Source organism: Gambusia affinis, linkage group LG09, assembly GCF_019740435.1.
Source record: "Gambusia affinis linkage group LG09, SWU_Gaff_1.0, whole genome shotgun sequence".
Taxonomy (NCBI): Eukaryota; Metazoa; Chordata; class Actinopteri; order Cyprinodontiformes; family Poeciliidae; genus Gambusia; species Gambusia affinis.
In genome coordinates, this window is record NC_057876.1 from 27980140 (window position 1) to 28006636 (window position 26497).

The window sequence follows — 26497 nt, forward strand, 5'->3', positions numbered from 1 at the left end:
GCGTGGGGATACTGGTGGTTTAGCCAACAGTGGGGTGGGAGGAACCACATGAAACACAGTTGATGAGGCACTGCACCGTGCTGGAGAGAAAAGGAAATTGGGAACAGGAGGGAGTATTGTTCCAGGCAGCAACTCTGCTTTGATATAACAAATTGGGAAGCCCTTTAACATTTCCTTCCTGAGAAACATGAATGATAAAAGAATTTAGTGTCCAATTGGAATTTTTTTCACTTCAATTCACTGTACTGAGAAGTTAAAGTAGCTTTGTTAAAATTATATTTTTTTTTATTTGCTTTTATGGATAATTCAGTTTCCTCAGTGATGAAGAATAAAGCATACCCCTATGAGTAACTTTGCGATATGATGCAAAGTTATCATAAGATAACTTTGATAACTTAGTTAAGATAACTTTGCATAATAAATATCTTCATATCATCCCAATCAAATGTTCTAGATTACATATATATCATAAATCCTAATGAAGTGGATTAAATTGAAACTTAGCAACTAATCGTTATTCCTAATACAAAAATATAATAAACATTTCTCTCTCACACAGAGGAATAAACCTAAAACAAACTATTTTTTATCTTAGTTTTATACTTTTTTATTTAGTAGTTTTTATTAATTAATGTGGTTCCACTGTTATTAACTAATTGGACCACGTGTCGTTTCTTTCTTTAGAGGCTTCTGCAAAGCTATTACTCGATCCCGTCTTCGTTTTGCGAGCCAAGCTGACGTGTTTTTTTCTCCTTTTGAACACTGAAGCTTGAAAACAGTGGAAGTAAGCCATGGGAGGACAGAATGGGACGGCAAAGGACATCACAGACCCAGACAGCACTGTAATGGTTAACATCCAGGGGAGTTCCCTTGGCTGGAAAGTTGTGCTTTATGCGCAGCACCTGTTGTGCCGTCAGTTGCCAGTCTCCAAAAACCCAACCCCGTCCGCGCAGCGATATTTTATCTCAGTCTACAAGTTATGACTCTTGACTGCGCCAGACAACAGATCTCGTCTCGGAGTTCCGGATAGCTTTCTCTGCTCGGACTGTATCAGGTTGCTGGACTCCCTCGCAGTCTCTCTCTGTGTGAGAGCTTTGGTTCTAATGCGTAAAGATCTGTCGGGATTTATGTGACGAAGTGTGGAACGCACCATGAGCGCGCAATTGAGCCGAAATGCATCTGTGTATTTTTGATCGCCCTGTGCCATAGATGATACGCGTGCATAAAGGCGATTTTCAAACCATGTTGCTGGGATTTTAATTGCTTAAACTTTCTTCAGCACAAATATTCGACTTTCCTCAGAGCCAACAGGTGCGCACCCGCACTGCGCAGCAGAAACAAGTTTGAACGCCTTGGAGAAGATTCTCATTCATCAGTTATGTTTTCTGGTGTTATGAGGAAGAATTTATGATTAAGATTATGTGGATTTTACTCATTGCTTGTGCTCTCCAGATGTGTCCAAAACTACACTTGTGTCCCGCATGTTTGTGGTGATCCAGACCAGAGTCCAGCTTTGTGATCGCCAACTACCACTCATCCAAATGATCCTTTTATTAATATTCCTTCTTGCATCGCTTCTCCAACAATATGGGACAGAAGCCGAATCCAGTGATGTCAGCAAATTACAGCTTTCAAGTATAAAGGAGCCAAACGGTAAGCTTGTCTTTCTTAAAGTTATTAATGTGCTCGTTGCCTTGCAACTTTCTCACACGGACATAGCAAAAGATTCTTTTTACTTGGCTTTAAGTCACTCCTAAAAATGCATGGAAATTGTGTGAAAGGTTGCATTTCAGTTAGTTCAAACATTACTCAGGTTGAGAAGTTGCAAATTACCTCTTACCTCTAAAGTTTACCCTTGTATGTACACATAAGAGGGGAAACCCTTCTGAAATTCTGCATCCCTGGGGAAAAGTTTTCCTTGTGAGGTTAAAAAAGGCTCCATTCATCCAAGAGAAACTGCTCCAGGCCATGTAATTTACTTACCTACTGAACTGACTGGGATCAAAAGCATTAATTCAGAAATGATGTTTTCTTATGTTTTATGTTCATCTCATGTTAAGGGCAAGTTTGTCTCTAGCTGGAAGCGTGTATTTTTGTCATCATGGGATTTCTGACAACCAAGTTCTTTGTTGCTTGAGGAGTTGGGAGTGTGCAGCACTGGCTGCAGACAGTGGTATCTTTCAGAGCTTAATCAAAAGTTCTTAAGCTCTCATCATGCCATTGTATGACTGGTAGTTATGACCTTTGATTAAAGGTACCCTCTTAAAACTTTCTAAGCTGTAGTGAGCATGTCTAAAAGCTGAAAGCAGCATGAAGTAATCAATCATGCCATGTTGCTGGAACAAAAAAATAATTAAGAAATTTTAGGAAACCATAACATCTGCGGTTGTAGAGTTAATAAAGTAAACAATTAATAACCAGTAATGTGTAAAATTGTCCTGTTTTACTGAGATCATTAACAGACCCCATCACAGGGCAGGAATTAGATGTGCAGTGGGGTGAGAAATGTGGGAATGAGGCATTATCCATCTAGCTCAGAATTCACCAAATGACATAATAAATTAATCGTTATTGGTAAGTTAAGTGTTTTCTTCTTTTGATTACTACTTCTAATCTGTGACCAAGTCGTGTGGTTTTCAAAACCACACAAGGTTTCAAAACCTTTGAACCAAATATTTTCCTGTGGCTACATACTAAAGGGTTAAAAATAATATTACTTTCACTAAAAATCGAATGAATGAAATCAACAATGTAGTATTAAAGGTTTTCATGACATTATGTGTGGGATGATGAAGAAGATGCATTTATTGTAAGTTCCAGTAGATGTGTCAAAATCCATTTATCGACCAGGAGGAGGACATGCAACACTGACTTCACTACAGTAACAGTCAGGGCTGGGAAATCAGAGCCCCTCAATGGGACTTCCAGGTTTAATCAGGACAACTGAGGAGGGAAGAGCAGCAAAGATGAGAGAGGAAAGGATGGTCAAGCAGCCTGTGACCTTTCACCAGTGTCTGAATGTTCACTGTGCTGCCCCACTTGATTTCTGACGCTTTGACACACAATGTGATATTGATCAGATTGTGTGGAGAGAGCCAAATTTGTCTGGCATGTTTAGTAGTAGTTGCTTTGAGAGTTACAGTCCCCAGTCGTATTAAACTTGGCAAGTGGCTACTGATGACTCCATAAGATATCAGATGGGAACTTCTCCAGCTGAGAGCGAGTGCTGTGTAGATAACCATCAGTCACAGTAAATGATTTTGACAAAACTCAAGAAAGAAAAGGGTTCTAACACTGCAGTCCTCATGAATTGTCCTCATGAATTAACATTTATCTTCCTCCTGCCCTGAGAATTTAATATTGCACTTGACATTTCTGTGTGTTACCTGCATGCCTAATACTTACAAGATGAAAAAATAGAGATATCTCATTTAGAAGAGCAGCTCAGCTGTGAAATGGGGTTAAAAGTCGTCTGGCCAGATCAACACATCATTTTATTTCCTGGATTTATTGCTTTTGTGAATAAAAGATTCTGTTCCTTTAAAATAATTACCAAAATGTCCAAACTAATATTTTAAAAAGTTCTTGAAAAGTAAGCTAAGCAAATTGAAATAAAAAAAAAAAAACAAAAAAAAATTTGAAAAACTGAAATTTTTAATGGTCCAGGATATTAAAACTTTTACAGCTTAGAGTGAGGAGAAGAAAATGTTGCAGCTAGATTATTAAATATAGAAACAGCTGCTAAATTAGTCATGACATAGAAAAACAGACTTTATTGATTCATTAAGAAGTTGAACATAAACATATTCTAATCTATTTCAAAAGTCTATTTATATTTTCAAATTAGAAGATGTTATATCTGAACAATTTTTAAAATAATATAAAACAGTCTAAACATATATTTGGATAGTAAATTAAATGTGAAATAATAAAAATATTGCTGTAAATGCATTAAAAGAATAAAGTTAGTTGTTTCATGTAATTAAGGTCTCAGGATAAAAGGGACAGGTTTGGATTTTGAACCTGGAGCTGAAGTGACCTGGATGTTTTTTCAGTCATTGGAAAATTGACACTTGACTTTGAAACAGAGCAAAAGACTTGAGACTTGATTGGGACTTAGAAAAAATGATTTGAGAACATCTCTGCCCTGGACACACCATCTCCTCTGAGATGTGAAATATGGTAGTAGCAGGATCATGCTGTGGGATTAAGAACTGGAAAGGATTGCTCCGTTGAACCATAATTTCTGTGTACATTTCCCCACAGTTGTAAAAATACAACTTTGGCCCTTTATTAAAGCCTAAAGAGACACATTATTTAGTTTCTAAAGCCAGTTAAAGGAAATCTACTTTAAGTGTTTCTATAAAATGTGTTTTACATTAGACAAGGAAAATGATAGGCATTTATATTTTGATCATTAAAATGCTGCGCTGAGGTAAATCAATGCTTTCCATCTTTGCAAATAGAGTTTTTATAAAGCTACACTTCACCCTGACTTCTGTTTATTACTTCCAGGCCTGAATGAGCTTGTGCTATTAAGCTATGATGGCTTTTTTTAATGCTGTGGAGTTCACTGTGCCCTCTAACATTACCGTAAGCTATGATTTGCTGGCCGAGGCTCAAGTTGTCAAGACTGCACATCCAGCAGAGAATGCATCTCAGCTTCCCAATCAGACAGGTCATCTCAGAGGGCGCCTCCTCATATCACCTCTCTGAGTTAAGTGGTTTCTCTTGTGTTTTCCGTGGAAGTTTTGTTTTCATCCCTGCTTCACTCTGCCATCAGCACAGGCCCAGATCTCATCAGAAGAATCTAGCAGGAGATATTAGTAGAAGATAAGGATTACCTGTGATATTCCGATATGGTACACCCTGAACCATCAGAGGAATGTATGCACCCCACTGCACCAGCCAGTGATCACAGGGACTCCTGTTCCTCTAAAGATTATGAGATTAGGGGGGAGGACAAAGGTTAAGGGGTCACAGGCCTATGGGGAACATGTGCACTGTCCCACGTATGCATACTTTCAGGGCAGAGGTGCTTTACATACTAGGATATAAACAGGTAAGATATTTTCAGTGGGTATTTTTTTAACAAACAGAAACAATCAGTCATTCATTGACATGAACAGCCCACTTAAACGGTAGGGTATTATGTAAAATCTAAGTTTTTATTCCTCCATCACAAACATACCTGGAGTGTTGCTTTGATCCTTTTATGCATGTTTGAGGAATCCTCCAATAATAAATAATTATAATCCATCTACTCGGAGCTGCGGACTCCAAGTTGAGCTTCTTCCTCACAGAGTACCTCACTCACAATTTCCCTCCCTCTCTCTCTCTCTCTCAACTCCTCACTCAGTTCCTCCAGACTAGCGACAGCGGCAATTGGCAAACACCTGGTGGATCTGTGGAGCTTAGCATATGAACTACTTCTTATTCCAAAAACGGCTTAATGGCGAAACGTTGTTGTGATGACATGCTGAAGGCAGAGTGTCAAAAAGAACAGGAGCTTCTTAAAGAGACATGGGCTCAATTTCAAGGCATTAAATTGGAAAGTTAATTTTTTTAAGCTATGTTTGATATATATGGCATTTTTATATATACCAAAGAGGGAATACCTGTGATAATGGTCTGAAAGGTTGTACATGTCCCAGTAAAATCCATATGGAGGAAATCAAAGTATCTGAGCTTTTTCCTATACTGCATCAGGCTGCCATGTGCATCCGAGGTAACCAGGCACATGCGCCTGTCCATTAATGTGAGGCAAAAAAAACAGGATTTGTAAGATCCTGCAATATTGCATTTACAATATTTTTTTACAAATATTTACAAGTATTACAATATTTGTAATCCTCTGCTCTGCAGTGCAGCTTTGATGCGCACCTGCATAGTTTTGGCACTAAAGGCAGAAGGGTGTGCTGACTGGACTGCGGCTTTGCAGCCCCACACCCAACAATCTGATTCTGACACCATTGAATTTCTCTCCCATCCATCATCGATAAACCTTATCATGGGTAACACGGTTATCCATGTCTGGTGAACTCTGTTCATTTTCACATGACCACTGCAGACCAGAAATATCAAAGTTGTAGTTTTGGAGATCCTCTAACCATAATTTTCTAGATCAAAAGAAGCCAATTCTTTCTTATAAATGCACACACTTATTCATCACTTCAACATAAGTGATGAATACAAAATAAGGTTATTGTTTCTTTCTTAGCGAAATGTTACAAAATTTGTCCTGTCCAGAGCTAACAGAGATTTACAGAGTCCAACCCTTTCTGCCAGCTACTAGAAGTGAAGCCAGCTGGCATTCAGATTTCCTCGATGGCATTTTAAGGGTTTCCTCCATTGTGCCTAACTTCTAAATTACAATATGACTCTTAAACTAGTGGAATAAAACTGCATGTCTCCATTCATTAGTTAACACAGGTCAGATGCTTCTTCAGCATAATGGAAACGCTTTGAATACTCTCCACTTTGATGCTTGAATGAATGAAGCATTATGCAGTTCATTATTGTGTTGGGTAGCTTTATATCAGAGGAAAAACTTCCTTTAAATTAAAGCCATCCAGGGACATGAATGGTTTCAATGTGCAATGAAATTATTGAAAGGTGAAAAGGGCAACAGCGAGACCAGTTAGAATGGTTGTCAGATAAAAATCACATACCCAAAAACAGGTCAAACACAAAACCATTTTCCAGAAAACATAACATATATTCCAGCTTACGAAGATTATTCTTTCTACTTTCACTTTCATGGATATCCCAAACATAATAATTATCCCATAAAAGTCAATCTGAGTGCAAATGAAAATCCTTTTAGTAAATCTTTATACTACTGCCAGCAATTTTCAGAGACTACCGAATGCAGACAGCTCCGTTCATGTGTGTATTTTTTCATGAAACCTCACGGGAACACCATGTAAAAGTGTCTAAGTTTTCCCTGTCAGCACTATTTGAACATGCAATGCTGTATTTGGCAAGCAAAGCATGCCAATGCCTGCTTGCTGTTTGTCATTTCAGGGAGCCCACACTCATCAAATGGAAATACTTTGGTCTCCAATAAGAAAACAGTTAAAGTTCCTAATTTATGTATGTTGCCAAAAGTTTGCAGAACAACATGCAAACAAAACTGCGCTGTTAAGAATTGTGGTTGGATGACCCATAATCAGAACCAGGAAGGTGCATTGGCTGATGGAAACAATGCTCTCTAATTTTAGTAAGACACAGAATATAAACTTTATTTATACTCTGCCTTGTACTAAAATTTTATAGAGCTATTATTTTCAACTAACTCAGGTCTTAGTCCTGGTGTTTCTGTGTGGTGCCGTTTGCTAAAACACGAGGCTAATTCCAGCATTTCTGCTCTCAAAATGACATGTTAAAATTAGGCTAGCATCACATTTCAGTGTGGTGACAGTTAATTATGTATGCACAAAAGTTTCATGTAAAAGTGTTCTGATGTGCAACAACATACAGGGAGCTTCTGTTGCCTCTTTCTTTCAGTCCTGAACAGAAAGCCCACATTTCACAATTTCTAAATTAAAAAATAGTTTAATGAAGTTTTGCCATCTGTACATGAAAATCTGCTGTAATTGCAAAATACAAAGAAAAAATTATACATGAATACATAATGAAACACAACAATTTGTCTTGTCTGATGTGAAAATGACGCAATCACAGAATGTAAACCAGCCGATCGTTTAAAAATACCATGATAGGATTGGATTAGGACATCCCAACCTTTGACCATTTATTTTCTTTGATAGTGTGCTGGTGTTTTCTGTGCTTCTCTTTCTGAAATATTACAAATAACTTCCAATTCATAGCTTTTTTAAAATGTTGCTTGTTAAATGGTTTTACTAAAAGCAGCAGCAGCAGTATCAGGAAAAATTAAGTTCTTATATATTCACTTTTCTTACAAGGTATGCCCATGTCTTCCACTTTGACCACACTGCAGAAACAAACAATCTTGCCGAGTATTTTCAGTCTAGTTTCTGGCGCAAATGAAAAAAGACCAAACTATAAGAGCTTGTTTTAAGTAAATAATTCTTTTAATTTTGTTATATACAAAAATCACAAGTTCCACTGACAGATTATTTCAGGCATTAGAGTACTTGTTGCATCTGATTATGGCGATCAGTGACCAAACTAGCTACCATAAGCAAATATGCATTCAAACGAGAAGGAAACATGTCCACAAATACATGAAGGACAGAACTGGTGTACTGAGATGTAAACCTAGAAGTCTACATAAAACTGTTCACTTTAGCAGCTTTCATCATGTTAGATGCATATCACCATTGTGGAGTTTGAAACCTCCAGCTTTCCATGTCGAAATTCCGACCTCAGGTGGAGTTTCAGTTGTTTTTCCAACTTGGATCCGGGAAATTCCAACTTCCGAGAGCAGAGCACAGACTGAGCCTCATAAATTTTGTTGCTTGGACAATAAATCGGCCTCAGGGTTGCAATGAACAGTGATTCACTATTTATTGTAATCTTCACCTAGTTGCAATTTTCCAAATGATGACAGGACAAGTTCAGACAGAACAGGAAAATGTGCTGTCCTCCAATGATTAATCATATGTACTGTAGAATATAAACAAAAATGATAAAATCTGAAATATGAGCTCAGAGGGAAGGCAGGGATATTTAATGATCCTTAATTGATGACTAGAATAATTATCTTTCTTGCTGAAACAGATCTTGCTTCCTCTAAAACAGGATCTTGACAAATCTTGCTTCCTCTGTTTAAACAGTACAACCACCTTCGGCCTTGAAGAAACTCATCCAGTGGGCCTCTATGCAGAGCTTAGTAGCTTCATAATCACTTGGGATCTTTTGGCTGCCAGAATTTGAGATGGTCAACTTAAAATGAAAAAATGTTCTAGTAGAGAGATTTTTTTCCAGGGTTTTGTGCTGTAACTCGGTGACCTTGTATTGGAGTATCATGGAGTTGAAGCCAAAAACAAATTTCTGAAAAATGCTTTTATGGTGAAATTTGCATTCAGATAAAAATAACATTTATTGAAAAGATAGATGAGGAATACAATTAAAACAGGGTATGATTTATGGACATCTTCTACACTTTGTTGAATTAGTTGCACACTCTGAGTTAATTTGTCACAGACTTCTTGCTGCATACTGTTGATAAAGCAATATTTAACTCACTGCATTCTTCACATTCTTTCCCAAATATCCCAAACTATCCCAAGTTAATCTGAGTGCAAACAATTTTAAAGTATTCCCTTTCAACAATCTGACACATCAACAAACTTTTATTTCTAAAGGAGGGGGAGTTTATGTAAAATCTTCTTTTTTCAGCTTTACATCATGTTACAATGTTATTCCCTCATCAAAAACAGAGTGCTATTTTATAGCACAATCAAGTAACCTTGTTGCTTTCAGTGGTTACAAAAACGGTGCATATATAAAACATTTGTTAAAAGAAATTACTGCAATTTGAATCCTTGAAATTTCCCCTTTGTCTCTTCAGCTTGTCATCACAACGACGTCTTTTCATTATTCCATTTACAGCTGCTCCTAGGAGCGTTGGACTGAGAAGAAGTTTGTATGGTAACCATACAAACAACAAAATTACAAAGACAGATCACAGTAAATAAAAAAACACTGTTCAATGTAACACTCAACTTGTTATAATTTCCTAACAACTACATTTATGAGGATCATGCTGTGCTCTGCACTTGGAAGTTGAACTTTTCTAGTTCTAAGTTGGAAGAACAACTGAAACACCACATGAAGTCAGAACTTCAACATGAAAAGTTGGAGGTTTGTTACCAGCAAGAATTAGTTCCATCAGGTGTTTGGTAATTGCTACTGCTGCTAGTCTGAAGGGTTAGAGAAAAGAGTCTCAGAAGAGCTCAGCTAGAGACCACACCTCAAAAAATTTATTTTACCTCTTATTCTCTCCCTTTTTATCTAAATGTTTTAAAAGTACTGAATCGGCAATGCTTGATGATCAGCGTGTCTGAGCTCACAATGCTGAATGCTTTTCACCTTCCTTTCCCTCTTCCTTCCTGTGATGATCTGCAGGACCCATCATGTGTAAAACCAAACCACTTAGTACATCTGATGCGGCAGAGGCATTTCATGGTTATCACGCTCCATCATTGAGCAGTCTAATTTTAGAACGCATCAGCAAACATTAAGTATGTGTGAACAGCCTCATGCTGTTTACTACACACATAGCTACAGACCAGAACAGGTTTCGGCAGTAAATGAGATGACCTGAGTGTTGGTACTGATTGCTCCTTGGAATGGGTCTTAATAAATCCCACATTTTTCAACAATGTTTTACATTTGGTAGCAATAAAATACAAATCCAGTGAACTACTCCTGCACTCTTACTGAGATTGCTGCTGTCTGACTGTTTGCAGTGTAGCTACAATATAATGCTGGGTTTGTTTGTCAGGTCAAATGCAGACATTTTTTTTCTGGGCCTGTTGTGCTAAATGCTGTTCATTGTGCAAATATTATTTCTGGTTGACTGATTAGATTTTTTTTATCAGTTGACAGATTGAAGGGGAGCTAAATGCCTTAATGGGGATATTAGTAGCATGAAGGCTCATCAGTATTCGACATGCTGCTTTCCACTTGATTAGCTGTCACTTAAAGTGCTTTGTGTTCACGTTATCCTTTAACTGTTTATGAAAAAGTCACAATCTACTGGGTGTTTCAGCAGTTTGCTGCTTATTGTAAAATGAATACATTGAAAGGTTTTTTTTTACAGCTACTTAGACATTTCATGTTTTTCGTTTGCTTATTAAATTGAGTTAGTTTTATTTGATATATCTTTTTCATTATTTATCAAGAATCTTTTTGAATTAATGTTATCTTTAAAAGTAAATGAATACTTTCATAGAAGTTGAATGTGCACTAAACTTACTAAAGCTATTGTAGGCAAATCTGAACTTATGCACCCTTGTGTATACTTATATTCTAGTTTGGCTGTAAATCGTTTATTTTAAACAGTATACATTGCTAAGAGGACTCATAATACAGCAAACTATTTCAGTAATGTTTTATGCATTTATAATACAGACTGTCACATTATGACGCATGTCCCTTAGCAAGTTCCAGAGAAACCACATGATTTCTGAAGCCAAGAACCAAAGCCTAGAAAGAAATTCTGGCTAACTATTTGACCACTTCTCTTATCAGGAAAAATATGTCTTATTGAAAGGATTTAGGGTTAGGATTAGATATACTGCTTAAGCACAGTCACTACCATGCATTTTTATTAGTGTTGAAATTTGGGTGATTCCAGCAACAGAGATCCCAGACACACATCAAACCTGGTACTGGGATGGATAAAGGTGGTTCATATTAAGGTCTTGGAGTATTCCTGACCTCAGCTCTATCAAGTGTGCAGATTGTGCTGGAAAGGAGGTTCTGTTTCAGGAAACCCAGCAATGTCAATAAGCTCAACTGATTCTACCAGCTGTGCAAAGAATAACAGGATCAATCATGCAAATATTAATCCCCATCAAGGTTCTATTGTTGCACTTTGTCTGCTTTCATTTCTCATCACCAGCTATTAGGATGTGAGTTATGACGTCATTCCAACAGGAAGACGGTAACAGAAATAAAACCAACACTGTATCATCTGAAAGTGTCAATGGTGGTAGAGAGAGAAAAGAGCAAGAAAGTAATGAATGTAAATGTGAAATATATTACCCATAATACATTTAGGGTGTGAAATAAAACACACAAACGCACACCTGCCACAGTAATCATCTGCAGTTCGCTTTCTCGTGATGGTTGGATTATGTCACCTAGCACATGGTGAGATGTGATATATGACACTATGACAGTGGCACACATAGCCTGAAACCCAATAACACACACTATTTTCAGAATGTATGGCTTTTCCCAAAGCACAAATAGGTTTCTGGATATGCTCTGCCATAGCATGCTTACACTTGGATCCCCCTGGGAGGGTATCCATTTCTACAGCCCAGCTGGAGTAAAATTGCACATTAGCTATTAGGCCTTATGACAGACTGGAGTTACTATGCCCACTGTGCAAGCATTCAGACTTTATCTGTAGCTGTCTGAACATAGAATAATGCTGAAGAATCTCTATTTGATAAACAAGGTTGGTGATACTTTTTAAGCAGTGATTCCAGAACTGTTCTGAGTCATCTCTGTAGCTGATTATCTTCACTCCTTACTAATCAGAAAAAAAATAAAGCCAGGACTCTAGAGACAATGATCTCACTTATCTTAAGATGTTCTTCAGAAGCATGAAAAACATTTATTTATTGTATAGAGGGGATTTTACTTTGAGTTGCATCTTCTCCATTCACAGTTGGAGACTGAATAAACGAATGATGATTATTAAACTGTCACTTTGTTGTAGCATGAGAGTTGCTGTCCTTGTACAATGTAGCATATTACTTGGCAGGAGTCCTTTACTTACTGGAAGAATGCATTTTACTCATTCGCCCCTTCTCACTTCCAGTAAGTTAGAGACAAGCCTTCAGTTTTTCCTCCCTATGTGGTTTTGTTGCATGGAATCCAGTTTATTGCTGAACATATAATAATGACTGTTTGTTACTTTTTTATGTGACATTGTGCACATTAAGTTCCTCTTTGCTTGTGACATCTTTAAAATTGCAGCATATTGCAGTTTCAAAGTGGTAATGGAAATGTTAACAGCAAAACAAAATGTCTAAATTAAATATTAGAAAATAAAAGTTGCTGTTTAAGTGGATGATTCATTTGCTCAGAATTACTGCAACAACTTTACGAGGATAAAGTTGCGTATATTGCGTCAACCATTACAATGTTAAGAAATCAGTTTGTTAGGACAATGATGGGTTTGAAAAACATTTTGGTGCATTTAGGGCAACAAAATGCTGACTAATAACCTTGACACGTTATTCATACCTGGCTAATATGAGTTTTGGGAAAATAGAAAATTGAAGGAATATGTTTCTACTACTGAATGGGTGAAATTTCTGTTTCAATTCAACGTAATTCAGAAATACGTTTTTGATCCTAAAGAAAAATGAAATGTTTTAACTATGTTAGGGTTATTATTAAAGTTCTTCAAATAGTTGTTTTAGAAGCAGATGGCCATGGCAGAAAGGATCTCCTGTAGGGGTCTGTATTACAGCGATTCTGAAAAGGCCTCTGACTGAAGACACTGCTGTGATGGTCAGGGTTGTACGTCCCGTTTTTCATGTTATGAAGAATCCTTCTTTGCACCATCATCTCTATTTGATCCACAGTCGTTCCCAGAACAGAACCAGCCTTCTTTATCAGGTGGTTGAGCCTTTTTATGCTGCCACACCAGAGTTAGTGCTGAAGTGATACAAAGGAATAATCAAAACACCCAAAGCATGTCTTTTACTGCTGTTATACAGTCAGCTGCCTGTCTATGCAGGGTTGCAGAGATGCTGGCAGCTATGGCCAGCAGCCATTAGGTCAGAGATTGTATCAACCCTGAAAGAGGCAGGACAGTCAGATTTATTTTATCATTATTGCTTTTAAAGAAGGTTCAATCTGAGTTTGTGTTTCAGTCGAGATAAATTTGAACTTTCCTGTGAGACATTACGATCGTTACATTCCTTCCCCATCTTCCAGTTAGTTTGAATTCAAAAGTGTAAATTTTTTCTCATTGTGCAGCAAGAAATGGAGTTACAGGCATATTTCCAGCTTTACTCCTCCTTTTCAGACATATTGTCTATCAAGTTTATCTGTTTATTCTTCATGGAGCAGATTCTGAGGGCTTTGTTTTCTACATTTACATCTATTCAAACATTAATATTTTGAATTCATTCTACAGACTTCAGTCACATTAGGTGTTTTTAATTTATACATTTGTACGTAAACCTAAAATAAAACACATTTAAGGTGTTTGAGTTGAAATAAAATAAAATGATTCATTATGATCCACAGGGTCATTTTAATAATAAGCTAAACTTGACTGTTCTGTTAGATGACTAAGATCAGTTTGAATGTATGTATGATTGGACTGAAATGCCTTTTTTGTTAGGTGCCTTGTTATTTGATTGATTGTAAATAAACTGAATTGAACTGAAGTAGATAAACTGACGTCAACAATACAGAGAGAAACTATTTGGGTTGAGGGAAGTTTCTGGGAAAGGCTCTCTCTTTCCTCACTCCACCTCTCCTGTTTCTTGACTTCACGTTTCTTCATACGTCTAATTAAGAGTTTCCTAGACAACAGATAAAATGACCCATCCAGTTAATGACACACCACTGACAAGGCAGACCTTTCATGCTCAACTCCATTTTATCTTTCATTTTCTGCCTTGACAAGCAAAGTTTGTTCAGCACGCTGTCTGGCTGCACACCCGTCAGCAGCCCTTAGCTGCAGTTTGAGGCAGGTCACTGCTCTGGCTTGTTTTTTTTGACATAAATGTAGCTGCTGTTGCAGAGGTATGGTAGTGACGTCCAAGGATGTCACACATGTTTGCAAACTCAAAAATGATGAATAAAGTGTAACTAGTGGTGAAAGAGGCTCCTTGGTGTTATTGCTGATGAAGATCTCGGAAAAGTATTCATAGCCCTCAAACTTTTTCAGATTTTGTCAAATTACAACAAAATTTTTTATTTCATTTGTATACATTGTGACGTAGAAACAGAAAATAAAATGATACATTGTTTTGACATTGTTTACAAAAAGAAACAAAGATAGTATGCAATGTATAAGTATTTATTCTCCTTGTGTCAATAGTTTGGTAAACCGTCGGTGTTACTGTTAGGCCTGCATCTCTTTTAGAGGTGCTTCTCTACCAGCTAAACGTTTTGCCCAAATGTCTTAGCAAAATACTTTGAGCTGAGTCAGATGGAGAGTATCAACATAAAGTAATCTTCAAGTCTTCTCACATGCACTTTGTTGGGTGTAGGTCTAGGATTTGACTAGGTCATTGTAACATGAATTTGCTTTGACCTAAGCTATCCCACTGGAACTCTGTCAGTATGTTTAGTGTAATTGCCCCGCTGAAATTTTAAACTCCCCAATTCTCTACTATTTTGCAGCCATTAACAAACTCTGATGCAGCATGATGCTGCCACCACCATGTTTCTCAGGTTTGGATTGCTTAGTGTTAGGTTCTTCTAGGCCAAATATTTTTGCCCTTTTCTGGCCACAGCACCTTCTTCCACTTGTTTGCTCTGCTGCCTGAATGCCCTGTGTCAAACTTTACATGGGGCAGTTCATTTATTTCAGCAATGGCTTCTTCTTACCACTCTTTCATTAAGGCCAGATTTGTGGATTAATCAACTAAAAGTAATCTTGTCTGCTGCTCACCTTGAGATAACATGAGCGTTTTTGCTGCTTCTCTGCCCATGTCTTGTTCAGCCAATCAGCAGTAACAAAGGTTTCATTTTTGATATTATTTTAAATGTTGTCATCAGCACATTCAAACTCTCATTGTTTGATTCAATCATGTCTATTGATTAGACACTAAAGAAAATGAAATGTTATTGTTTTGGAGGAAGTATTTTCCGGGTGCACACACTGTGGAGAATGACATCTGTTTATTGAACTTTTATCTCAGGAGGTAATGAAGCAGCTACTGTTCCCTGATTTAAGCTTTGCTACCATTCATTGGGTCCAGAAGTGAAATAGAAAGTGTGGTTTCAGCTCTCACATATACTTTGGCTATAAGTTGCTAGTGAACCAAAAGGTGTTGTTGAAGAATCAGTGGATAATGATGATTGAGAGTATCTTTAATGAGCAGAGCGAGCCAGAGAGCAGTCATTTAGTCAGACAGCAGGAAGCCAATGTCCTGTATCATTAATATTTAACAGGTAAAGTGTTTTGACTGCATGTATTCGTCCAGTTCTAAACTACTTCCAAAAGTATTTACGCCAAATCTGAAAGGTGTGACCTGCAGATGCAATTGATTCCCTTAATTTTACATAAACACAAAAAAAGTCAATCATTTGAATTTTTCTCTTACGCAACCCACTTCCTCCATTATTTTTTTAATTATTATTATTACTTATTATAATAATAATAATAATAATAATAATAATAATAATAATAATAATAATAATAATAATAATAATAATAATAATAATAATAATAATACAATAGAAGACAAACAGCATCATGACGACAAAGGAACACAGACAGAGACGTTTAATGGAACATTTTAGACATGAATCTAAAGCAGTTCTAAAACACTATCTTGAACATCTCACAGAGTTTTGTTAATCACCAGAACTCTGTGAGATTTTGACTCAAGGGCAAATTTATCAGGACATGACCGTCCACTTTGACTGATGGGCAAGGAGAGATTTTAAGAGAAAAAGCTAAAAAATGCATGTTGACTCTGCAGAAGCTGCAGAGATCCACAGCTAAAATGGTGGAGTCTGCAGGCGGGACAACGGGGAGTCTTGCACTCCACAAATCTGAGCATTAAAGAAGAGTTATTAGAAAAAGAAAGGTGTTATAAAAAAGCATTGATCATTTCTTTTGAAGTTTTCCACAAGTCATGTGAGATGCACAGAAATCAGGTAAAAGAAGGCGCTGAAGTTTGTGGCTTACATGCTAATCAATGTCACACAACAACCTTCCCACAGTGTAACAGGGTGGTGGTAGCATCATGCTAATGACTCCTTCAGTAGCGAGTTTATGAAAAGATGCGTGGAGCTAAAAACAGTGGCAGGTCTCTGGTTTAGAATAAACCGATTAGAGTTTGAAACACTTGATATGGAGGTGAAGGTTCATTCTCCAGGAGAATCAGAACCTCAAGCATTCTGCTGGAGCTACAACAGTTCTTTTTACACCAACAATCTGCAACTCAAGTCCTCAAGTGCCACTATTCTGCAACTTGTGGTTGCAACTATGCACTAACACACCTGAATCAAATGAATGGTTGACATGCCAATTGGGTAAATCAACCTTTGGATTCTGGTTTGTTGGAGCTGGAATGCAGCCAAACGCTACAGGACAGTGGCAGACCTCTGGTTTAGATGAAAGCATAAATCAATGTCTTAGAATGGCCTAGTCAAAGTATAGATCACAATCCAAGACAGAACCAGCAGCAAGACTGAAAAATCCATGTTCACAGATGTTTTCTGTCAAATCTGACTGATCTTCAGCTGTTTACCAAAGGAGAATATAAAACCTTTTCCTTCCACTTCATGATAACCTGCTCCTCTCTGTCGGTTTATCTCATAAAGTCCCCAAAATTCACTCAAGTCTTTGAATTTAATATGATGAAGTTTGAAGTTCAAGGGGTGTTAATACTTATACTGTGCGCCTTAACAAGGAACCCGCTGAGTTTAATAAGGCCTCACCAGATGTTAGTCATTGAGACTTTGTATGCAGGAGGATGTAAAATTTCTGGAGGAGTGAACAACAATTACAAACAGTTCCCTATGAAAGGAGATTCATCAAATCCCTCCCTAGTAAATAAATAACTATATGCAATAAACAAACTTTCCAGCTTTTAAAGGAATGTGTTTAAATGATCTTTTCAGTGACAGCAGGAGTGTTCACAGAGAGCCATGGGTTCAAATGAGAATTAATGAAAAAATTTCAATTCACGTCTTTATTCTGTTTAATGAGTGTATCAGAACAACATAACTCAGGTACTCAATTGTTTTCCCTTATGAAATCATAAGGGAAATATTGTATTTTATTTCCTCCTCTAACAAATTTATATACCAACCAAATTCATTCATAATTCAAGTTAAAAGTTCCAACAGAAATTGCCTGAAGAAGTTAATGGACCATTTTAGACATTAATCTAAAAAAGTTTTTATTTGAACTCGGTAGAACTTTTCCCACAGCAAAGTCCTTTTAACCAGAGTTACACTGTTTCCTATAAGTCTTTTTATTTTATTATTTTGAATAAATTATAGTGTAATTTTATGTCTGGAAATGAGTTTTTTTTCTCTGTTTTTAATAATCCCTAAATGTGTACCGGATCCATTAGTTATTCAGTAACTATAAATAATTTAATTGTTTGTGGAAATTGCATGTTTTACGGTCATCATCATGCAATAATTTGAAATATCGATATTTTCTCTGTTATTTTAAGCAATTTACACTGTTTAAGCTTTAACTTGACCTCAAATGAAGTTATGATGTCAAATGTTTGATAAGAGATAAAAACACAAAACTATGATTAAAACTTATATGGTGCAATTTATAATCCTTTTCATAGTGATCAGAAATGATCATTATACTGCTACAAGTGCCAAGATTAAAGCAGTTTTAAGAGCAAGCCGGTGATTAATAACCTTTATTACTTTCGAGTATGTTCACATTTTCATAGTGATTTCCATAATAAAAATGATGCCTGAATCAATCAGTCTTTAGTCTGTGACTCTGACAGTGCAGGGAATGAACCTGGCAGCTTTAAGACACTGTTTTACTTGCAGGCAGCACCCCTTCCCCCGAAAAATGTCAATTTTCCCCTTTCTCTAATCTTCAAATTGGCACTCGTGAACCTCTAGCCTGTACTTGCTTAGTTTAGCACAGCCAGCCCCTTGGCAAGTATCTGTTCTCAAAGCTCTGGACTAGTACTTAAATTGTTAGCACAGCGAGGTTTTGACTGGGGGGCTCAGAGGGGGGGGCTTCATCTGTTTGCATTTTTGCAGGGTTTTGGTTTGACTGCTCAAGGGAACAACAGGTTTGCATTGGTAGAACGTTACAAAGAGGATCAAATGGTTTGGTCTTTATGCTGGTCTGCTCTATAAAAATATGCATAAAAGTTCAAAAGAATATTTGTCCCCTGCATCATTGTTTAACACTTTAAATATCATTTGGTTTAAATCTTCACATTTTTAGCTTTTGTCCAAGTCTGATGAGGTTTTTAGGAGATTCTCTTTTCTCCCTAAACTTGGAATATCCTGATCGGGATTTTTTTGTCCTGTATCAGTTTGTTTTTTCTTTAGCTTTTCTTCTTCGTCTTTTACTTTGACAACTCATCTTTCAGTGAAATGGAAACAAGGTTAAGACATTTCCATTCTGTCCTTGAGAAGAAGAAAATGGCTCAGATTTAGTCAACAAACTAATGTACACAAGCTGTCATCCAGGCTTCTTAGCTGAGCACATGAAAATCTGCTGTGATTGTTAAACATTGATGGTGCAAAACCGAACTGACTTCATCAGGAATGAGAGGCCAACTGTTGATATCAGGATTCGAGATTCAAATGTACCAGTCATATTAAAAGGCCATGATCAACAAATTCATCACTTGAACTATTAAATATTTGTATATATTTTTTGTCCTGCTCAGGTGCTGCTAGTCTATTTGAGTGTTTAATGATTTTATACAACTTTAAGCAAATTAATGGGTCAAATTTGTAAGAACAAATTCAGACTAACATTAGTAATTGGACAAATTATAGTGTGATTCAAATAAATGGGGTCTGCAGTAAATTAGAGATAATTCCTCACAAACAGTGACAAACTCTTCTGAGCCATTTCTGGCTAATTTCACTGATTCTGTCTTGGAGCGATTCGGCTGCAGCTTCGTGATCAGATTCCAATCCTTGTAGCTGCGTTTAGAGCAAAAAATGGATCTTTGATCAGTCCTAATTGCAATGTTTGAATATGTTCTCCAGTCTGGCTTGCCACAGATCAAACTGTAATTTTCTCCAAATATCCAGCTGTCCAGCATACAGATGTGACTACAAAGCAGCCTGGAGCTGCCGTCCACAGCTGTGAGGAGGAGTTTGAAATAGACGTGGTTCATCTGTCAACACATGGTCTCCAGCCAGAAGGGGAGGCTGGAACTGACTGGATGAAATGTTTTCCAGCTTTTACTTTCCTTCTTCTTCTCTTTGCTGTTGGTATTTGTATCAACATTTTTGAATTTTAATTTGGATCTCTTCTGGTGATTTGCTTTGTTCTCCGGGAAAAGCAAAAGCTAATGATGCCGACTTTTGCCCAATTTGCAGGGGATGGGCATCATCTAGGGGCGGCTTGTAATAAATAAATTACTCCTCAATGTGGCGGGATAACCAACTGAAAACTCAGATTTTGTTGAAATTTATGCTCATCTTCCAGATATGATGTGGATATGCTGTTCCGCGTTGACTCAAGGAATGATGAGTTCATGTTAAATCTACTTTTCTGGCTGCAGGTCATAGATCAGTGCACTAGCCAGCTGCATAACAGGAGGCTACAAACAGAAGAAAATGATTCCTACTGAACAGTACAATGTTTGATGTGAGCCACCATTTGCTTCCTTCTCTTCAGGGTTTTTCTTTTTGATGCTGTATGTTACAAGTGGATGGGATTTTGCTGGCCTGGGGCCTAAAAGTTTGCAATCCACTCCCATTCTTAGCCCAAAAGCTAATAAAAGTATGCCCAGGAAAACAAAAATGACCCAGTTAAAGTTCGGATTCTGCCCATTTCTGTTCAACTCACAGAGATGCCTATTCTTATTGGATTAGTTTCATCACAGGACCTGGGAGTTCAGCAATATATAGTAGGTCATTTGCGTGGAAAGTCTCTGCAGTTATTGCAAATAGCATGTGGTGCTTACAACTAACAACTAATCCAAAATCAATTTTGACTTTTTTACCTTTATAAATTAAATAAACAGATTTTTTTGCCTGATATTGTGTCTAGAAGCTGAGTTAAACGCTCAGACTTAAATTTTTAGAGGGTTAACACAAATAGATGGCTGCAGTTGAGAGTGACACTTAATCTTACATTTCCTGGATGCCAAACACAACTGTGGGCACTAATTAGAGACTAAACAGAATCACTGAGGGGTGAGGAGGCATTGTAATATGAGGAGATGTCTAATGTGTGCTTCTGTCTCTGTGCAGGATGGACCCAAAGCCTAGGGTGTTAAAAAATGAAACTTCAGCATAGCTTTGGTGTCTGAGCTTTTCACACATCACATGTGCACACACACTTCTGTGCCTTTCCTATCATTAGCAGCCTGCAGCTGTGGCTTTAGAAAGCCTTATCGCAATTTGCAATCGCCTCTCCAATAACACTTTGTACATTTCATTTCGGAAATGTTTCATAGTTGTTACTGCAGTTGTATCCTTCATGGCTCGAGGGCTTGTTGTTCTTTCCACCTGACTGTAAACATGACCTATTTTCAGTTCACTGGCAACTGTAGTATTTTCATATCTAGAAACTGTTGTCTTTGAGTTATGTTACATTTTTTTAAAAGATTTATAACGTGAATGTGCTTCCTGGTTCAGAAAATTGTCGTCTTAACACTGTTTAGCAATATACCAAACACACAAACATTGTTCTGAAGAACATTAATCAGATTTTTGTTCTGCAGACTGAGTTATGAACATGAGCTGTATCAGTTTGGGTCATCTGATATGATGGACAGATGTCTGATGTGACCTCTGCAGCAGGTGTTGACAGATGTTTCTCTTCTTCTCATGGTTGAATTTGACCCTTTGGTTAGACCATGGAGACCTGGGACCAGATGACTCTTTCAGTCCCTCCCCCAACAATGTCTCAGGCCTCCAGTGGGTTTAGGGTTACTATCATGGTTTTCCAGAAAGTTGTGCATCAGGGAAATGAAGGATTAATACTTTGGAGGTCTAAAATGGCTTTTAGACATGTGAGTGTGTCTGAGTTACCCTGTGATGGACTGAATGACATCAGTCCCTTCACCACTGAGTAGGTAATGAACTTGGATTAATAAAGTGTTTTATTTTTATGTTACTGCAAGAAACAAACAACAAAGCTTCATGTGTTCACTTAGGAAGAGTTGACTTTTAAAATACTGTTGGAGGACTTAGTTGCATATTGAAGATGATCAGGAGTGTTGGGAGATTTTTACATTTTTAAACATTAAGGAAAATCTTTCAGAAATCTTTTTCTTGGATAATAGTACCAAATAAGTTTCAGTGTATTTTTTCTCTCTTTGTCAAACTGTTCTCACTTTCATAAGCTTACCTTTTTTAACACGATTTTTATCAAGAAACATAAAAATTCTTTCTTTTTTAATGTAAAATTTCCTTTAAAAAATCGAAATATTGAGGTTTTTTCTCAGTGCCACAGCTGTGGTATATCTCCTCTGATTAGTTCATTTATTAAAACTGTCATAAATATTTGATTCAAACAAGGACTTGTTTGGTACAGTTCTTGGTTGCATCTTGTTGTTTTACATTACCTTGCACATCATTTTCTTCATTTATTTAATATTTACTCTATTCTAATCCAATTTATTTTATCCACGTCATCTGTGGACTAATTTGCTTTTTTTTTTTTTGAGTGTGTGTGTTAATTATTTGGCTTCCTATGGACATCTGGTATGCATTTTATGTCAATGTTCACATTAGTAACATTTAAACCAAGAGGTTGATTTTTTTAATACTTATTTTACCTGCTTTGTAATCACAGTGATACATAAAGACCATGTCTTCAGGGTGGTGTTGAATGTTAAAGTGTGTATTGCTTAGGAATATAAAACTAACCATGACATTAGATCTTTTGAAAAACTGACCTGTTTAGTTTGAGGTCAGAGTTTCAGGATATGTTCATGAAATGTATCTGAACATTAAATTAGCTCTAACTATTACAGGTCTATCTCAAAGTCTATCTCCATAATGGACGGTAACGATAATGGACAGGGTCACGGATGCTAAGGAGAAATTGGACCCCAAAAATAAATGACAGAACTTTTAGTTTTCCAGTTTTTGTTACTAACTGGAATGTCTGCATGGCTAAATGCATGCAGGACCTGCTGCTTCCTGAGATGTTACACCTCTGTGGGGTTATTTTATTTGTGAATCTTGGGAGCCGTGGTAAACCTTCTCTGACTGACTGATAAGATTTATTCTCACTATTTTCGTTTTCTAATGTTAAAAACTAACATACCTTTAAACCAAATCAAAAGGAAGGGATGGTGAACCTTTACTGAACCTCTATAACAATGATGGAGCTCTACATTAAATCAGACAATTCTTTAATATCGAAAATGAACATACCTATTTTTACTTTTTCATCCCGATCAGAGCAGAATCTGTGCAGCGTTTTGGACTGCTGTCAAATATAGAGAACAATATCATCGGTTAATGTTCTGATGACGTCTAATTTCTGCCCACACGTGAAGCATCTTGAGGATATGTTGCTTTATTCTCTCTTCTCTAAACAACAATTCATTACATTCTTTTGTTTTTGTTTTCCATTATTGGCAACATCACCCAGCATTTGTATTCCCAACCACTCCTTCTTTGGTCAAACATGCAGCACCATATGCTCAGCAGATCAAAGAGCAACTGAAAGGCTCCCATGCAGCCAAATTATTTTTTAATGGTATAGAATTCCTCTGGTGTGTTTCAGCTCCCTTCCTTGCCTGACCTACTGTAAACCTAAAAGCAATAAATATCCTAAGCATGGTTGGGAATTTACTGCACCTGCAGTATCCACTGCATGGTCTTAATAAGCTGCAGATGGCGGGCCACTTGAATGAAGGCCCAAATACACACTCTTAAAAGAAGGAAATTCTTTGTTAGGTACAGTTTCACCACCTGAGCAGAGCTCTTTCAGCCATAAACTGCTCAGAGTTTCCCATTCAGTTTGATGAGGGAGTACCAGCCTGAAATTAAAAGCAATTTGGATTTGCTGTCACACTGACCTGGTTGTCAATTACAGAACAGGAAATAGCTGTCAGAAGCTCTTATGTTTGGTCCATGAGGCTGGTGGGAAAACCTGGTGTATAGAAGGGCAAATATTAACCTCCTAATGTGCAAAATCAATTTTAAAAACTTGCTAATAACAACAATGCTAATTAGTGGATCCTCATATTTCTACCATTCAGAAATAGATTCCATTATTTTCTTTATTACGTTCTTCAGTGCTGGATAAACCATAAACCTGTGAATCGATGTTGTCAGCCACAGTGGCTGCATGAAACACAGACTTTTTCTGAGTCTATTGAGTGTCATTAGGAAAGGTTGTTATTTCTCCCTTGAGTTGTTTAGGAGCTGTCTGGACATAGAGGTCAGAATCAGTTAATCTTTGCTTAAAGCTATTTGAACATTTATTAAAGTTCAGGTATGCAGGAAAACAAATCACCGTGTTTGGGTCAGACCTGCGAGTCTGTGTGAGCATGCGTGATTGTTGGGCAACAGTATAGGCACCAATCTGTGGCTCTCTGCATACATCCCTGTTTAGTTTTGGCAGGGGAAAGGTTAATGTTTAACAGCATGGTTGGTTCAGCCACTAACGTGTGAACAAAGCACAATGGCTGCACTGTATAGGCTCGTATTTATTCAGAGTCACTTCCTCCCTCAATAGTCGGCTCGACTTTCCTGACAGGGGAAGAAAGTAGGTCAAGGAAAAGTCATGTTTGAGGTAATTCACTCAAGGGGACTGCTTCTGTGATCATTAGATGACACTGGTTAACCCTAAGAGTGAGGTCATATTCAAGGCAACGTTACACCCAGAATCCTTCCTGACTGGTAGCGTGTCTGAGACATTTTATCATGTACAGAATAAATCAAACGAAGGCGATCAGTGAGAAGAACAGCTTGAAAAGAAAGACATGATTAATGCTTACAAGAAATCAGAAGTTTATTTCAACCTCCAGCTTTAATCAGTGTTTGTTTTTCGTTGCTGTGCTCAGATGAAGGTCACTTTTAAGAACTTTCTGCTTTGAGGCAGGAGAACAAAAGATCCACCATGAGATATCTGTTGGAAGATATTCTTGAGATTTGTGCTGAATGATCTACAGAAAAGACGAAGCTAGTGTAACTATTTGTGTTAAGCTTGTGGGGATTATGCTGCATATTAACAGATCTTTTGGATTAGGCATTGTTTCATCCATAAAGTAGCCTGGAATGTCTATTCACTGAGACATAATGCATTGTTTTTCCTCTTCAACACTGTCCAAAGTGTTTCACTTCATGATTCTTTTACAATCTTATAAAACAGACTCTCTGGTCAGCATTTATCATTTTGCCAAATAAGGAAAAATGCCCTGCATGTTTTCAGAATGATGGAAGGAATTCCCACCTCCTTTTTATTCATACCATCTGTCTCAGGAGTCACACATTAAAGAATCATATACTTTTCACATTATTCATAGGAAGATTGTTTGCGAGAGCCAACAGTAAAAGAGATGTAATTAAAAACATGTCACTGTAATGGAGGGCCAAGTTTTAATCACATGAAAGCTATCGGCTTCTTTCCTCAGCCAGCAAAGCGTGTAAAAACTGTTGCTCACATTTCTTTTTAAAAAAATACATTTTAACAGAATCCATTTACCATCATTGCATCAATAAATACATTAAACAGCATAAAAAATTGCAGCATTTTTGAAAGACAAAGTGGGATAAAGATATAAAGCTATTGGATATCTATTTTGTAGCCTTGAGGTAAGCTTGTTCTTCTGTACAAAATGGTAGCGTGTATTTGGTGAGACCTTTTGTACCACAGGCCAAACTCCTGATGCAGTTATGAAAGAGCCTGTTCATTGAGAAGTCATGCCTGGGCTTTGTTTTTCTTTGCATCTGGCACATTCAGCCTGTTCCCTCCTGGATCATCACCAAACCCAAATGAAAACATCAAAGATATACTTTCAATAAAGAGGAATTGGTTCATTTTTCAGGAATCATTTTCTTCATGCCTCAGCTACCCCACTTTTTTTTTTCTGTTTTGTTTTTAGAAAATGTCAGAAGAAATTCCAAGTGGGGATCAAAAAGAGCTTCATCATTTCTGTCAAAGTCACTGTATGAAATGTAGTTATAAGGATATTTGTTATAGTCTTAAAATAAAACCTGAATTAATATAAAATACACTTCATATTTACTTTTAATTACCCATATCTATCTCTATAATCCCTTCGCTGAATGTGGATTTCTTCTTTACTGACAGTAACAGGTTAATGCAGGTCTTTGGGGATTTCTTTATAAATCAAGACATTGTCCACAGAACGCTGTAACACTTCAGTTTTAGAGCTTTGACAGTTGCTGACTCGACAAAGCATTAGTCTATCTTTTAGTTTATATTTGTTATTTCTTAGCTATACCAAGCCAAGTTGTTAAACAGTTACAGTTTCAAAACCATCATGATTCTCTGTTTTAAATTTCCTACAAAGTCTGTTTACTGATTGACAGAGACCGCCTGAGTGACTGCAGTGATTCACCAGTAATCTTCCCATGTGCTGCTATGCAGATGATATTCAACTGTACAACTCCTGTAGGCATCAAAACTGTAGGCTTTAAAAAGCACACAAGTGTTTAAACTGTGTAAAATGTGGGATGCCTATCTTTTTTCCCCCCAAGTAAATGAAGACAAATCTGAAATTCTTTTTTATGCTCCAGAAAAACATAATGTGACTCTTGGTCCTTCAGCCTCTTTCGCAAAATCTTCCATTAGGAGCCTGGAGGAAAATTAGGCTGGTTTAAGTTTATCTGGTTATGTTTGGACTCTGGTCATGAATTTTTATCAGTTGTGAAAAATTGCTAAGCTCCGTAATATCTGACAACACAAGACTGAAATTCTTATCTATGCACTGGTTTCTTCAAGATTGTATAACTGTGATTT

The 26497-nt window shown here is 37.1% G+C and overlaps 1 protein-coding gene across 1 annotated transcript in view; it reads left to right on the forward strand.

The window, feature by feature from the left end:
- Positions 1–884: 884 nt before the first annotated feature.
- pdgfc (platelet derived growth factor c) overlaps positions 885–26497 on the forward strand; it is a 41987-nt gene continuing 16374 nt past the window's right edge. The window contains exons 1-2 of the mRNA XM_044127220.1: positions 885–1311; positions 1453–1653. Coding sequence (XP_043983155.1) covers positions 1482–1653 — 172 coding nt within the window. The 5' untranslated portion in view covers positions 885–1311; positions 1453–1481. The remainder of the gene's footprint in view (positions 1312–1452; positions 1654–26497) is intronic.